The sequence below is a fragment of the Mangifera indica genome, chromosome 4 (assembly GCF_011075055.1).
Source record: "Mangifera indica cultivar Alphonso chromosome 4, CATAS_Mindica_2.1, whole genome shotgun sequence".
In the NCBI taxonomy this organism is placed as follows: Eukaryota; Viridiplantae; Streptophyta; class Magnoliopsida; order Sapindales; family Anacardiaceae; genus Mangifera; species Mangifera indica.
Genome location: NC_058140.1, coordinates 15,404,259 through 15,419,108, shown reverse-complemented (window position 1 = coordinate 15,419,108; position 14,850 = coordinate 15,404,259). Strand labels below are relative to the sequence as shown.

Here is a 14,850-nt window from a genome sequence, read left to right as displayed (position 1 = left end):
TAAGTTTATGATTTTTTTTTTTCATTTGATTTGTGTAGTGGTTGAAGAAGACAAGGAGGAAAGCTCTATTTGCTTCACTAGAGAAGATTAAAGAAGGTGAGTTGTTTTCAATTAGTTTCACCTTTCACTTCTATTAATTTAAAATTGAGAATGAATTTTCATCAAGTTTCTGTTTTTCTTTTGTTATTTTGGGCCTCTATACTTTCCTTCTTACCATCATTATTGATATGTCATTTGGATGTCAAACTGTGTGATTTTAATCTAATTTTTATTTTCTTTTTTACTGATAGAGTTGATGCTGCTTGGGCTTATATCTTTGTTGTTGGCACAATGGGCACGATGGATATCTAAGATTTGTGTCAATTCATCTCTTTTCAACAGTAAATTTTATATCTGTTCTGAAAATGGTAGCGGCATCAAAGAGCATGTCTTGTTAAGAAGTTCCTTCTTTTTTCAAAATGAATCGAGTATTCCCCCCAAAGGAATTATCAGTCATACATCTCATCAATGTGATGGGGTAAATTTCTTCTCTTACCTTTGGAGTAACTTTATTGCACTCTTGGTTAATGAATCAGCCATACTGACACTAGTTGTTAATTGAAGGGTCACGAACCGTTTGTTTCACTCGAGGGCCTGGAGCAGCTTCACAGATTTTTGTTTGTTCTTGGTATCACTCATGTTCTTTACAGCTGCTTGGCAGTTGGTTTGGCCATGAGCAAGGTACACTCTCACCCCTTTGTTTCCATCACTCATTCTTAGCTTCTGTTTATTATTGGAGCTTATCAATACTGCATTTTCTTTGGTTTGGTCCATACCTTCATATTTTATTCCAAGCTTAATGCAATATGAATTTTATTTCCATGTCTAATCATATTTGTGCTGCGAGTCATTATTTTTTTTCTGTGATGACATGCTATTGTAGATTTATAGTTGGAGGAAATGGGAATATCAAGCAATTCCAGCTGCAGATGCAGGTTTGCAAGGTGCACAGAAGTTCCTACTTGCTTCCTTTGTTCAAATTGCTTATGAAACAAAATGCCATTTTAATTATGTAATATGTGAGAGGTTGGCAGTAGTTTCAATATAAGTGATCCAATAATTTGATAGGTAGCAACTTGATGAACAATTATTTGAACTCAACTTTAACTTTGACATAAGAGCTTCCTTCTGAATTGTGTGTTGTCAGAAATATGAGCAGCAGACATCAATTTATGGTTGTGAATGGCCAAAGTGTTTTTAGTGTCAATCAGGTTGTCTTGCAGTTTTTCAATACAGATTAGTTCATCCAAGAACCATGAGATATGAATCCAATTACTGTATTGGGATTTATGAGTTTCGTGAACTAGAGTCTCAATTTTGGACTCTTTACCTTCTTATCCAGCTCAGGTCAGTAGACAATCTGCTTAGCTAACTAAAATGTGTGTCGTTCTGTTATAGTACTGCAAAAGGGGCTTGAGCACTTGAATGGCCAAGTAAACAAATACAGTTTAAAGATGGTCAGAATCAACTGAAATTGTGCTGAGAAGATTTGTATAGTTTTAGGCTGCACCTTTGTTATATTGCTGGTTGTCATGGCATATACACAGACAGTAGTTGCACAAATTTTAGTAGTTACAGCGCAATCGCTTTTTGCAGCATCGACTTTAGCCAACATGCTTGGACCCCTGGTGTATGAGTGATTTATAATTAGTGTAATATTTTCAATCATTCTCTTCCTAACCTTGATTTTATTTTACAGAAAAGAAATTCAAGGTGATGCAGCGACAAAGCACCTTTGTTTTCCATCACGCGTCGCATCCATGGAGCAGAAGTCCGGTTCTACTCTGGATGGTAAATTTTCCTGCTTTTATATGGCAAGTATTTGCTTCCTTATCTATTGTTGTGCTTTCTTCTCAGAAGCAAGGTTTTGTACATGCTTACCACATTTGTGAATGATAGTATCCGGGCACTCTAAGCTAAAGATGATTTTTGTGGTGTAATGACGTAGCTTTGCTTTCTGCAACAATTTAAGAGCTTTATACAGAAGTCGGATTACTTGGCTCTACGTCTGGGTTTCATCACTGTGGGTATCTAATTGTTGCTAATGCCTCATTATATGATGCTTTTCTAGTTGTTCTCTTTGCTTATTCACCAGATCTAGTTGTTCTCTTTGATTACAATAAAATCCTTTAAATTGAGTTAAAAATAAAAGAAAATAAATACCCACGCAGAAATTTTTTTAAAATCATTTTTAGAAAAATTTTGCTGAATAGAATTATGTTTATATTTTAGATAAATCTCCATTAACTCTAATAATGATTTTCTTACCAAGTAAAATCTTTGATTTTCAATTGCAAATAAATTCATGAATATTCATATCGATTGGGATGGATTAAAGCTATTTATCTCAATTTTTCCCTTAATTAATTATAATAACTTATAACTCGATTACATCAAATTGAATTCCTTTAACTGTTATCTTTCTGCAATCCACATATAAAACCCATTCGGCTTCTCATGAAAATCACAACTAAATAAGGGATTCATTCACTCTTTCTGGTTCTCATGCGGGTGGTTAAAGAAGAAGAAATTGGGGGGCATTTGTGGACTTTGCACCAAGTGCGAACAGCAAAATTTCCAAGGTATCGGACGTTATAATGATTCCTGCTACTATAGATTAACAACAATGTTGTACAGGTTCACATTTTTGAAATTATAATTAGCCAGATAGCTGCATTTGTCCAAACCCTGACCTTAATTTATCAATTACCCTCCTTACCCCAAACTTTCAAATAATCATCCAACGAAAGATTTTAACTTGGTGAATCAACAAACAATATATGCCAAAAAATGGATCCCAACATAAGATTCACATTTATAAGAGCTTATGTAACAAGGTGGTAGCAAAAATCCAAGTTGAATACAGTAAAACCAATAAACAAGGAAGAAAGAAAATAACATCAGCACTGAGTGAAACAGACCGTAACCATAGAAGAACTACAACATATTTACCATGGCAGACCCCACTAAGTTCTATCTTATTACTTGTGAACTAAACCAGAGAAGCAATCCATTCTTCCATGATTTCCCGAAGAGCCACTTATAACCCTCTCAATATCGTCCCTGCAGATACCAAAAGCTTGATCAATGAATCCTCACGAAACCCCTCTAATAAGAAACGACAAGAAGAAATGGAAGTAACTTGCAATGACTAAACTGCTCATTTTCACATAAAGTTGGACGGAAGTTAAAAGATATTTGACCGACAACATATAAAATTCAAGAATGAAACAACTCCCAAGCCAAGACACGAATAAGTAAATAAATAATGGTCACAAGAAACTGTATAATAACTTTCATGCGTCTGATATGCTATTAGTTATTAGATTAAGATTTGTATAAAACAGATAGCAAAGTTAAAAGTTGGGTTGCTGTATGGCATTCATCTTACCACTGCATTAGATTAAAAAGTAACTTAAAAGCTCTCAAAGACACCTATTACGTCATATTAAAACAATTTATTTTATATGAAAAAATTCCTTACCTGGTTTATCCCCGTTTGTCCCATGGGTGCATAGTTCCTTTGGTCTCCTTGTACATTTCCCTGCTCCATTGGTGAGAATCTTTGGTTTTCTCCTTGCCCCCTGTAACTCTGTCCATAATTAGAACTTGTTCCCCCATAAGTTCCACCATGAGATGGGGGTGCGTAATTGGAATTATTTCCCCCAAAATTCCTCTGCCCATAACTGCTCTGGTCTCCTTGTGGAGGATAATACTTTCCTCTCTCCCCTTGGTTGTAATTTCCAGGATATGGAGGCATCGAACCTCTTGTATCTGCTGGAAATGGTTCCCTTCCACTTCGGTTTATTGGCATGGGACCTCCACTTTCTCCTTGACCAGGAGTGCCAAAATTCTGTTGAGGTGGATAATTTTGTTGAGGTGGATAGTTCTGTTGAGGAGGGTAGTTCTGTTGAGGTGGGAAGTTCTGTTGAGGTGGATAATTTTGTGGAGCTCCATGGTTCCTGGCATCACCTTGCCATGAATTGTTTTGAGGATAATTTTGCTGATTTTGCATTGGACTTCCTTGTTGGTTGTATCTTGGTGGTCGGTCAGGATTCCTATTTCGGTCACGGAATCTTCCCCCTGTATTGCGTTGAAAAGGAGGTGGTCTTGGTATAATTGTTCCATTAATGTATTTGTCTCCTGGTATGCACATTATATTACCATATTATTTACAAAATTGCAAAGTCTTATATTAGCAAGGCAAAGTCCTATGTTAGCCCAAAAAAAGGAAAATAAAACTAGTTTCAAACTTTCAGTAATAATAATCACACCTCCATATTCCTTGATCTGTGGATCAATGTAAGAATCTGGCAACACAAAAGCAACTCCAGGGACACCTGTTTTAATCGATAAAAGAAAATTGACCATCCATTTCATATACTGATATTGAAAAAACATTACAAACATTTACCATGAAACTTCTCTGACTCTTCTTCAGTCATTACAGCCTGAAAGCCTTGATAAGTAGTTGTGCTACAAGCATAGATTTTTTGTTTTGCCTCCTCCAAACTAGCATCATGAAAAATGGTTCAAAATCAACACAAACAATTTCTTACAAGAAAAATGAACATACACAACAAAAAATGGCAAAATGCTGAGTAAAAAAAATTAAAGAAAGTGCAGCGAGCAAAAATTCACTTATATGAATGCAACCATCAACCAAGGAATTAGAAAATTTATGTCTCAAAATACCTTACTTTGAATCATACAAATAATCTACAAGAAAAATAGAAAAATTGGTGCACAAAGAGAAATGCATTATATTTATCGGAATAAAATGCCAACTTTTAATGCTAAAGATCAATACTACTGGTAAGCACATAATCCATATATTCCCATAAGCCAAACTAATTACTGTTCCTCTGGCATGTCTTCTTTGAGTAATTGTCTTGGCACCTCAAGAAATGAAGACATTGATCTCACCCAATTTTTGGTACAAATTTCTCAGTTCAAATAACCAATAAAAACTATAAATACACACACATATATTCAAAATTAATATTAGAATAACCAATAAAAACCCTAAATTCAAAAAATTAGGAATATATATTCAAACTTAAAACTAGAATAAACAATAAAAACCCTAATTCATGAAAATAAGAATATACATATTTAAAATTAAACCTTGAAATATGAAAAAAAAAAAAACCTAATGTTCAGTCCTTTAGCACAAGTTTCCTCATAAGTTCTAACCATCTCTTCAGGCGTTGGCTTGGGATCTTTCGGAAATTCCATAACAATAAGCCAGTGATTGTAATCGCAACCCTCGAACAAGATCGTGTCGGGGGTTATCTCATTGCCTTCCTTGTACAAATGGTACTTTTTATCAGACGAAAGCGACACCATCGGATACGACCTGAACAGCCGATATTGGACGACAGAGGCCAAAAATGAAGATGCTTGTTGCTGTGACGATGGAGAAGAGGAAGAAATTGAGGGTTTGAGGAGAGGGGGAGAAGAGAGTGCAGGGACGAGTGAAGAGAGAGAACGGCGGAGAGCGGTGGGGGCCGGGAGGGAGCGGCGGAGAAGGAAGGCGGAATGAGCCATGAGTGGGGTTCGTCGGTGGCACTTGAGATGGAGAAGAGGGGTAGGAGTGGAGTGTATTAGGGTTTTGCTAGGGGTTTTAGAAGATGCAACGTGTGCTGGGCTGGGGTTGTACTCCCTTGACCAAATGTGGTTATAAGTACAAATCGTTTGTGCATGAAAGTATGAAACATCCAATCAACAGTGCCAAATAACTATTTTTCATCTCATGTTTGACAAATAAAGTTTAAAAAAGTCATCTGACCCACCACAGGCTTACCCAGCCCCCTTATGGACAAGAGTGTAGTCCAACATCTATTGGCCTTTTATGGGTCTTACGCCTCTCAGCACTATGAATCGAACCAAATAAACACATATGGCTAAAAGAAAAGAAGATATGGAGGAGGAAAGTACAGATGATCTGACAAATTAGAATATGGTAAGATATTATTACTCTCGAGATATATATATATATATATATATATATATATACATTCAAGATTTAGTATAAATTTAAAGGTCTATTCATTAATTTTAAAAAAATTAAATATTTACTTATCTATTAAATTTTATTATTATTATTATCAGAGATAAAATTATCATTTAATAAAAATATTTAAAAAATAAAAAATTTATTATATTTTTTCTAGGTTTAAAAATCTAATAAATTTATCTAACTCAAAATTTAAAAATAAATATTTTTTTTCTAAGATTTTTCCAGCTATGTTGTCAACAGCCAAAGATGAAAACAACCTTTCACTCTCCCTCTTGGCTTCTTTGTCAATCTCGTTCCATTCCTGATCGACAAGAAGTTTTTCTATTCTTTGTCTAAAAACCAACAATTCATTTAAAAAATCTCTATATATTGACAATTCGTTTTTATAAACAATTGACAATGAAGTCATTTTTCCAACGAGTGATAAAACATTAACATCAATCACCTTCTTACTTGTTTCATCAACGTCAATATGAATTAGACTGAAATTGAGTGAGATCTCTCGCTTGATTTTAATCAGATTTTATATCAAACAAGAGAGAAGTGGGGGCCAGTGAAGCGAGAATGCGATGACAACTAAGTCTTAGTAGAGGAGGATGTCAGTGATAAAGAGGAACAAACAAAAGCCGATTTGGAAAGTTATGTCGAAGAGAGGGTGAAACTATAATTTCTCAAAAAATAAGGGATAGCTAATATTAAAAAAAGATGAGAGATTAAAACTATAAACTTTGGATTTTGGGCGGGGGAAGATAAGAGGAAACTTAGTTGTTAAACCTAAAAAATATAAGGTTAGGAGACATAAATAAAACTTTAAAATTTTTAAGTATTTATAAAGTTTAAATTTAAATAAAATTTTTAAATAATAATTTTATCATTTATAATAATAATAAAAAAAATCTAACATACATATAAATATTTAAATTTTTAAAAATTCTCCATCATCACTTTATGTTTTCTTCAAACCTTGGGTGTGATATAGTCTTTTGGCCTTAAAGAAATTATTAGCTAGATCGAAAGGCATAGCCACGTGGGTAGGTAGGCGTGCATGTCAGAGATGACGCTTAATTAATTTCATGCAACTGAAAGTTCCTTAGTAAGCCACGAATACTTCCTCAACCAATTGCATTAAACTATTCCCTCCCATCTTCTTCTTCTTCCAACAAAAACTTCAAACAAAATACAACTGTAGCTTTCTTTACTTTACTTTTTAGGTAAATCAATACTAAATTTACAATTATTAACGCGCATTCATTTCAAAATTTTTCACATTGAAACTCGGAAAATAATGGAAGATTATTATTATTTTTATGTCATTTATATTGTAAGTTGGCAAGCATGTTCCTTATGTTTCCCACTTCCGCATTTCCAGGATCCTTCTCTTTCTGACATTTGCTACACCTTTTTCTCGGGAAGCTATAGAGTTGGATGGATTTTGGCTTTCAAGTTTTATTTTGAGTGTTGATGGATTGCTGGTTTTGGAAGTGAGAGAAATGAAGGAGTTGGTGATTAGGCAAGGGAGGTCTCTGTCCGAGACTCCAACCTACTCCGTTGCTTCAGTCATTACTGTTTTGGTTTTTATTTGTTATCTTGCTCAAAAGTCTATTTACAAATTTGGAAAGGTGTGTTTGGGTCCCGACAAAATGTGGGAAAGAAAATAAATTCTCTTTCTTTTTTTATCCTTTCTTGTTGGAATTCACTTGCTTATGTTAATAGTTTGATAATTGACGAACGCACATTGTTATGTCTCTTAGCTTTATAAACAAGTGTCGAGAGGTCAAGAAAATAGCTCCTTTATGTTGATGCCTTGTTTGGTTACTGAGAAACTGTCGGCAAATCAAATTTTTTGTTAGTTTTTCTTATTAGAATAACTATTAAGTTGTTCAGAAAAGAGAAATTTAGTTAAGAAATCTGTTTGATTGTAGAGAAAATGTGGAAAAATCAATGTGTTAGATTTTTTGCGGTTGCCTTAATTATTTTCAAAGAAGTTTCGAGAAAGTATGAAGAAATGGGGATTTATTGTCTAAAAAATCTAAGAATTTTGAAATATATGTTGGAGATGGAAAGATTTCCATATTAGATTCTTTTTCTTTTCTAGTGTGGAGTTTAGATAGATTTCCAAAATATTTGGAGTACATCAATTTTTTAATATCACTCTGTTTGGTTGCTCAAAAAATGTAATTTAATTATACTTTTACAATTTTGTGACCAGAATAGCTATTTGGATTAGCTCACAAGCCAAAAAGCTGTTCAAATTTGTCCAAAAGTTTATGATTTTTTTTTATTTTTTGTTTGATTTGTGTAGTGGTTGAAGAAGACAAGGAGGAAAGCTCTATTTGCTTCACTAGAGAAGATTAAAGAAGGTGAGTTGTTTTCAATTAGTTTCACCTTTCACTTCTGTTGATTTACAATTGAGAATGAATTTTCATCAAGTTTCTGTTTTTCTTTTGTTATTTTCGGTCTCTATACTTTCTTTCTTACCATCATTATTGATATGGCATTTGAATGTTAAACTGTGTGATTTTGATCTAATTTTTATTTTCCTTTTTACTGATAGAGTTGATGCTGCTCGGACTTATATCTTTGTTGTTGGCACAATGGGCACGATGGATATCTGAGATTTGTGTCAATTCATCTCTTTTCAACAGTAAATTTTATATCTGTTCTGAAAATGGTAGCGGCATCAAAGAGCATGTCTTGTTAAGAAGTTCCTTCTCCTTTCAAAATGAATCAAGTATTCCCCTAAAGGAATTATCAGTCATACATCTCATCAATGTGGTGAGGTAAATTTCTTCTCTTACCTTTGGAGTAACTTTATTGCACTCTTGGTTAATGAATCAGCCATACTGACACTAGTTGTTAATTGAAGGGTCGTGAACCGTTTGTTTCACTCAGGGGCCTGGAGCAGCTTCACAGATTTTTGTTTGTTCTTGGTATCACTCATGTTCTTTACAGCTGCTTGGCAGTTGGTTTGGCCATGAGCAAGGTACACTCTCACCCCTTTGTTTCCATCACTCAATAAATTCTTAACTTCTGTTTATTATTGGAGCTTATCAATACTGCATTTTCTTTGGTTTGGTCCATACATTCATATTTTATTCCAAGCTTAATGCAATATGAATTTTATTTCCATGTCTAATCATATTTGTGCAGTGAGTCATTATTTTTTTACTGTGATGACATGCTATTGTAGATTTATAGTTGGAGGAAATGGGAATATCAAGCAATTCCAGCTGCAGATGCAGGTTTGCAAGGTGCACAGAAGTTCCTACTTGCTTCCTTTGTTCAAATTGCTTATGAAACAAAATGCCATTTTAATTATGTAACATGTGAGATGTTGGCAGTAGTTTCAATATAAGTGATCCAATAATTTGATAGGTAGCAACTTGATGAACAATTATTTGAACTCAACTTTAACTTTGACATAAGAGCTTCCTTCTGAATTGCGTGTTGTCAGAAATATGAGCAGCAGACATCAATTTATGGTTCTGAACGGCCAAAGTGTTTTTAGTGTCAATCAGGTTGTCTTGCAGTTTTTCAATACAGATTAGTTCAACCAAGAACCATGAGATATGAATCCAATTACTGTATTGGGATTTATGAGTTTCATGAACTAGAGTCTCAATTTTGGACTCTTTACCTTCTTATCCAGCTCAGGTCAGTAGACAATCTGCTTAGCTAACTAAAATATGTGTCGTTCTGTTACAGTACTGCAAAAGGGGCTTGAGCACTTGAATGGCCAAGTAAACAAATACAGTTTAAAGATGGTCAGAATCAACTGAAATTGTGCTGAGAAGATTTGTATGGTTTTAGGCTGCACCTTTGTTATATTGCTGGTTGTCATGTCATATACACAGACAGTAGTTGCACAAATTTTAGTAGTTACAGCGCAATCGCTTTTTGCATCATTGACTTTAGCCAACATGCTTGGACCCCTGGTGTATGAGTGATTTATAATTAGTGTAACATTTTCAATCATTTTCTTTCTAACCTTGATTTTATTTTGCAGAAAAGAAATTCAAGGTAATGCAGCGACAAAGCACCTTTGTTTTCCATCACACATCTCATCCATGGAGCAGAAGTCCAGTTCTACTTTGGATGGTAAATTTTCCTGCTTTTATATGACAAGTATTTGCTTCCTTATCTATTGTTGTGCTTTCTTCTCAGAAGCAAGGTTTTGTACATGCTTACCACATTTGTGAATGATAGTATCCGGGCACTTTAAGCTAAAGATGATTCTTTTGGTGTAATGACGTAGCTTTGCTTTCTGCGACAATTTAAGAGCTCTATACAGAAGTCGGACTACTTGGCTCTACGTCTGGGTTTCATCACTGTGGGTATCTAGTTGTTGCTTATGCTTCATTATATGATACTTCTCTAGTTGTTCTCTTTGCTTATTCACCAGATCTATCATTTCTTAACCATTCATGGGAAAGTATAAGGATAGAATTGAGGGAGAGGCCATAGTACTTTGATAGACAAATCAACTGAATCTATAAGTGGACCTAGAACAGACAGGAAATATTATATAGATGATGTCATGAGTATACTCTACACAAGTTGAAAATTTTTTCTTCTGGTTCTTATGCTTACACATTTCTCAGTGATGATAGTCCAGCTGTTCTTCATTTATGCCAAAATGCCATGTTGCCTTCTATTGGCTTGCCCCAAGAATTATGCAAGTGGTTACATTATTTCAAATTTGTCTTACATCTTTGTCATCGATTTATCATCTATGTTGCCTGTTTAGTACTGAAATTTATTGCTTATTAAATTTCTTTATCTTTTCAGAAGCACAAGCTACCCCCTTCTTACAATTTTCATAAATATATGGTTCGAAGTATGGAAGATGAATTTCATGGCATCCTCGGCATTAGGTATGCAATCATCCAAACTGAAATGCAGTTCTGTGTTTCATATTTTATCCCTCTCCAGCATTGTTCTTAATGCTTTACTTATGAATTCATACATGGTATTTTACCCCTTCTACAACTGAATGAGGCTTTACTATTTTTGTGAGTAATACAATTCCCAACAGTACCACTTTTTTGTTTATGCATTTGATATTTTCTGGATATAGATTCTTCCAGAGAATGAGGAAGAAGTAAAATAAGATTGCACTAAATTATTTCCAATTTTGCAGCTGGCCATTGTGGGGTTATGCAATAGTGTGCATCTTCATAAACATTCATGGTATATTATAGTATATTCATACAGCGAATGTCCTTTATCATACCATTAATCTTCTTTTTTGTGGGATAATGAAGTTGTTTATTCTGTTGCAGGTCTAAATATTTATTTCTGGCTGTCTTTTATCCCTGCCATTGTAGGTATTCTCACTCTTGCTATAATATCCAATCAATCTTTCCATAATAATATATTTTTAAACAATTTGTCCATGTCAAAGCTTGTCATGCTTGTCGGAACAAAGCTTCAGCATGTTGTCTCCTCTTTGGCCCTTGAAATTAAGGAACAAACAGGGCCTCAAATTGGGACTCAAGTAAAGCCAAGGGATGATTTATTCTGGTTTAGAAAACCAGTGATTTTGTTGCGGTTGATTCAATTTATTATATTTCAGGTGATTATTTCTTGTGTTGTTTCATTCAAATATCCAAGTTCTCATCCATATTTGACTGTGGTCCTCATCTCTTTCATATTCGTGCAGAATGCATTTGAGATGGCAACATTCATATGGTCCTTGGTAAGTGGATACTCTTTCTTTCTCTGTGGTTCTGCTTGCTTGTGAAATTCATATGGTCAGCATATAGTCAGCATATGGTATGTATACAGTGTACTAGTATTCAGTTTTGGCATTCTTTGCTATTTTATGTATTTTGGAAGGAAATAAAAAAAAGAAATGTCATATATAACACCAAAGATCTTTAAGTGATAGTTTTCAGCTTATGAGCTTAAAGAAAAGATGCATTATCGATGATGACTCATGAATTACATAACCATAAAATTAGTACATTACCATTTTTGTGCTTTATTCTTTATATTGAAAAATGCCAACTTTAATGAATCTGTAATTTTCTGTTGTATAGTGGGGGCTTGAGGAGAGATCATGCTTCTTGAAAAATCAATATATGATAATCATCCGGTTGAGTTCCGGGTATTTTTCCTTCTTAAATATGTACTTTCATTTAAATTATATGACAGATTTTTAGTTATACTTGTAATTTTGCTCATGCATATTAATATTATTTCTAGTTGCTGGTATTATGGTATAATGCCATTGATCTTACTGTATTTCAACATTTCATTTAGTATAAAGCCAGTGACATAAGACAATGAATTTTATCTGGATTTACAAAGAAATATTACTTTGCTTATTATTTTCTTTAGGATAATTATTTTTCATCCCACAGAAGTAGATATTTCTTGTTGCTTTGGAAAGCTTCTCTAGCCAATGGGCATATGATTTTCTTCATATTTCTGCAATATTGTTGAATAATCAGTCAAAAATATGCATTACCTTTAGCTATTCTATTTTTATTTCGATAAATGCAGGGTTCTTGTTCAGTTCTGGTGCAGCTACAGCACAGTGCCTTTGAATGTGATTGTGACACAGGTTTTGCCCAAAAATTTTTACAAACAAATTTGAAATCTCCTGAAATTATAGAGTAGGCTAATAACTCTTTTTAACCATTTCAGATGGGATCTCAATGGAAGAAAGCTCTGGTGGCAGAGAGTGTGAGAAAGTCTCTCCATAGTTGGTGTAAGAGAGTGCGGGAGAGGTCTAAACATGACTCGTTACATTCGCATACCACAAGGTCAATATGCTCGCTCGAATCAACAATAGACGAAAGAGATGAAATAACAGTGGCATCTGGTACTTTATCCAGGAGTTCTTCAATGGAGTCATTGAATCAAGTAACTATAACATCAATTGAACAGGCAGAGTCTGTTCTTCAGACCTCCGAATGTCCTGAAACTGAATTGTCCTTTAGAGTGCAAGAGTACTTATCCAATACTATGAACAGAAATGCCTTGGAACCTCCCATTACTGATGAAGAAGATAATACAGGCAATGGAGAGGAAGGAAAAGTTGAGACTCTTTATGACTTATTTAAGAAGACCTGAAACATTACCCTTTCTGGGTTCAGAAAATTTTAGGATAGCCTATCAGTTAAGGCTTCATTTATAGCATTAAAATGTAGAACCAACTTGCTTCGAATGCTGATAATGTAAAATGAATGGTGTAAAATGACCTTGGATTGGAAGGTTATAATTGTTAGGGCTTGCATAATTTCTTAAGCTACATTGCGATAAGCCACAAAACAGTCTTTATTTATTCAATTTTATCAGACACAGAGGAAAGTTACAAAGAAATGGCAATAAAATTGGGCGGCCATCTTATAATGTTCTTTAGAAGAGTGGTCTGTTTTCCACTGCAAAGAAAACATAGAAAACTGGACCTTTCATATGTTATCTTGATTCTTTTGAATTAAATTAAGATATTAAGAAATTTTTACTAAGATATACCTCGATTGCAACAATTGCTTCATGTTTGCCTTTGTATGCTTCCTATTTGGAAGAAAGACCTTATAAGTATGGGGAAAAAGCATCATATTCATCTCTGGGAACACATGGACAAAAACTTCTTTAAAAATTAAGAACATTTAATGTGAAAAAGAAAGAGACTACTTTAAAATTGAATAACTTAATAATTTTTAAGTTCTCTTTTAAACGCAACCTTGATTGTGCTTCATGAAGAAGCACTTCCAAGTACTTTAAAATAAGTTAAATAACCAAAAATGATACATTCACAAGATTAAAAACATTGAACAAAGTTCAAATGAAATTTTGACAAGGTTTAAATCACTGGTACCCTTGATGGTGCTGCTTTACAGAGGAGGAGGAAGAAGAAGAAACAGGTAAGCTAGTGAGTAAAAGATATGACATTTTTAAGCTGCAAAAGCAAAAACCTTTTAAGTTACACTTAAACATTACTCAACAACAATCAATGATGTCCCTTCCAAAACACCAAAATCAACCAACAGACGTCCATTAAAAAACACATAATATAAAAAAATAAATAAAGAGATTCTAATAATTAAACAATATTAACCCCATTTAAGCAGAAGTGAGCTCCTCTTCCTTGTGAGTCTCAATCACAAGAGGGCCCTGAGGATAGGCCACACAAGTTAGAACCCAACCAGCTTCAATTCGATCATCATCAAGAAAGCTCCTATCAGACTGATCCACTGAACCTTGAACGACTTTTCTGGCGCCAAAAAGCACAAGAGCCAGCCCGACAAGAGTATGGCAAGTCAAGGCCAAGCTCCTCCGCATAGTCAAGACTGTAAATGGCTTCAGACAGTCGAACTCTTGCTTTCCATCAGGAATAATGAGTTTCACTTTTGTGGACGGCCATGGCCTTCACACGCCCACCGCGGTGGTTGATTTTCATGCCAAAGAGGGACTAACCCATGTTGGGGAGGGAATTGAGGGATGTGACAGCAAGATAGCGTCGGACGAAGGAAGTGCTCAGCATGGCACCGGAGAGTGGAAGCCATTGGAGGTGAAAGTGAAAGAAATGAAAGGCGTAGGGAAAATTAAGAGATGCGGGGTAAGTAGTGTAGACTAATGTTCGTTGATAACTAACGGGGGAAGAGGTGAGGGGAGGGAAGGGAAGGCTTATGGAAAAAATGTGGCAACAAATTCATATCTGCCATGTGGCAACATGTTGTAGCTTACCATATCAATTATTTTTTTATTGCTCCTCAACGTGGTTGGCTTGCCGCAATCTCATCAACAGTACGAATAATTAGTATATACAACTTTGGAAA

General features: G+C 34.6%; 3 protein-coding genes and 1 pseudogene across 6 annotated transcripts; 2 read left to right on the top strand and 2 right to left on the bottom strand.

Annotated features, from left to right (window-relative positions):
- The first annotated feature begins 3 nt into the window (after positions 1-3).
- LOC123213865 (MLO-like protein 4) lies at positions 4-2,127 on the top strand. Of its 4 annotated transcripts, none has more exons than XM_044633487.1 (6): positions 4-96; positions 291-517; positions 604-720; positions 923-983; positions 1,739-1,810; positions 1,897-2,127. In XM_044633487.1, exons 2-6 carry the CDS (start codon positions 296-298, stop codon positions 1,929-1,931), a joined length of 507 nt encoding a protein of 168 aa, XP_044489422.1. In that variant the 5' UTR covers positions 4-96; positions 291-295; the 3' UTR covers positions 1,932-2,127. The 4 variants fall into 4 exon arrangements, with proteins under 4 accessions (XP_044489422.1, XP_044489420.1, XP_044489421.1 ...); XM_044633485.1 differs by having other exon boundaries at positions 1,739-1,830; positions 1,988-2,127; XM_044633486.1 differs by having other exon boundaries at positions 1,739-1,830.
- A 703-nt stretch (positions 2,128-2,830) lies between these two features.
- On the bottom strand, positions 2,831-5,683 carry LOC123213864 (multiple organellar RNA editing factor 1, mitochondrial-like). Its single transcript, XM_044633483.1, has 5 exons — positions 5,192-5,683; positions 4,454-4,551; positions 4,314-4,379; positions 3,524-4,182; positions 2,831-3,102 (listed from the first exon to the last, which is right to left on the bottom strand). The coding sequence occupies exons 1-5, from the start codon at positions 5,587-5,589 to the stop codon at positions 3,091-3,093; spliced, it is 1,233 nt and encodes a 410-aa protein (XP_044489418.1). The 5' UTR covers positions 5,590-5,683; the 3' UTR covers positions 2,831-3,090.
- A 1,751-nt stretch (positions 5,684-7,434) lies between these two features.
- LOC123213701 (MLO-like protein 4) lies at positions 7,435-13,371 on the top strand. Its single transcript, XM_044633176.1, is given in 16 exon segments — positions 7,435-7,680; positions 8,364-8,421; positions 8,616-8,798; positions 8,801-8,841; positions 8,928-9,044; positions 9,252-9,312; positions 10,068-10,159; positions 10,317-10,391; positions 10,850-10,935; positions 11,202-11,251; positions 11,344-11,384; positions 11,466-11,636; positions 11,724-11,759; positions 12,103-12,170; positions 12,569-12,629; positions 12,713-13,371. Coding segments are annotated over 16 exon segments (1,698 nt in total). The 5' UTR covers positions 7,435-7,551; the 3' UTR covers positions 13,142-13,371.
- A 600-nt stretch (positions 13,372-13,971) lies between these two features.
- On the bottom strand, positions 13,972-14,723 carry LOC123214328 (annotated as a pseudogene).
- Between the last annotated feature and the right edge of the window lie 127 nt (positions 14,724-14,850).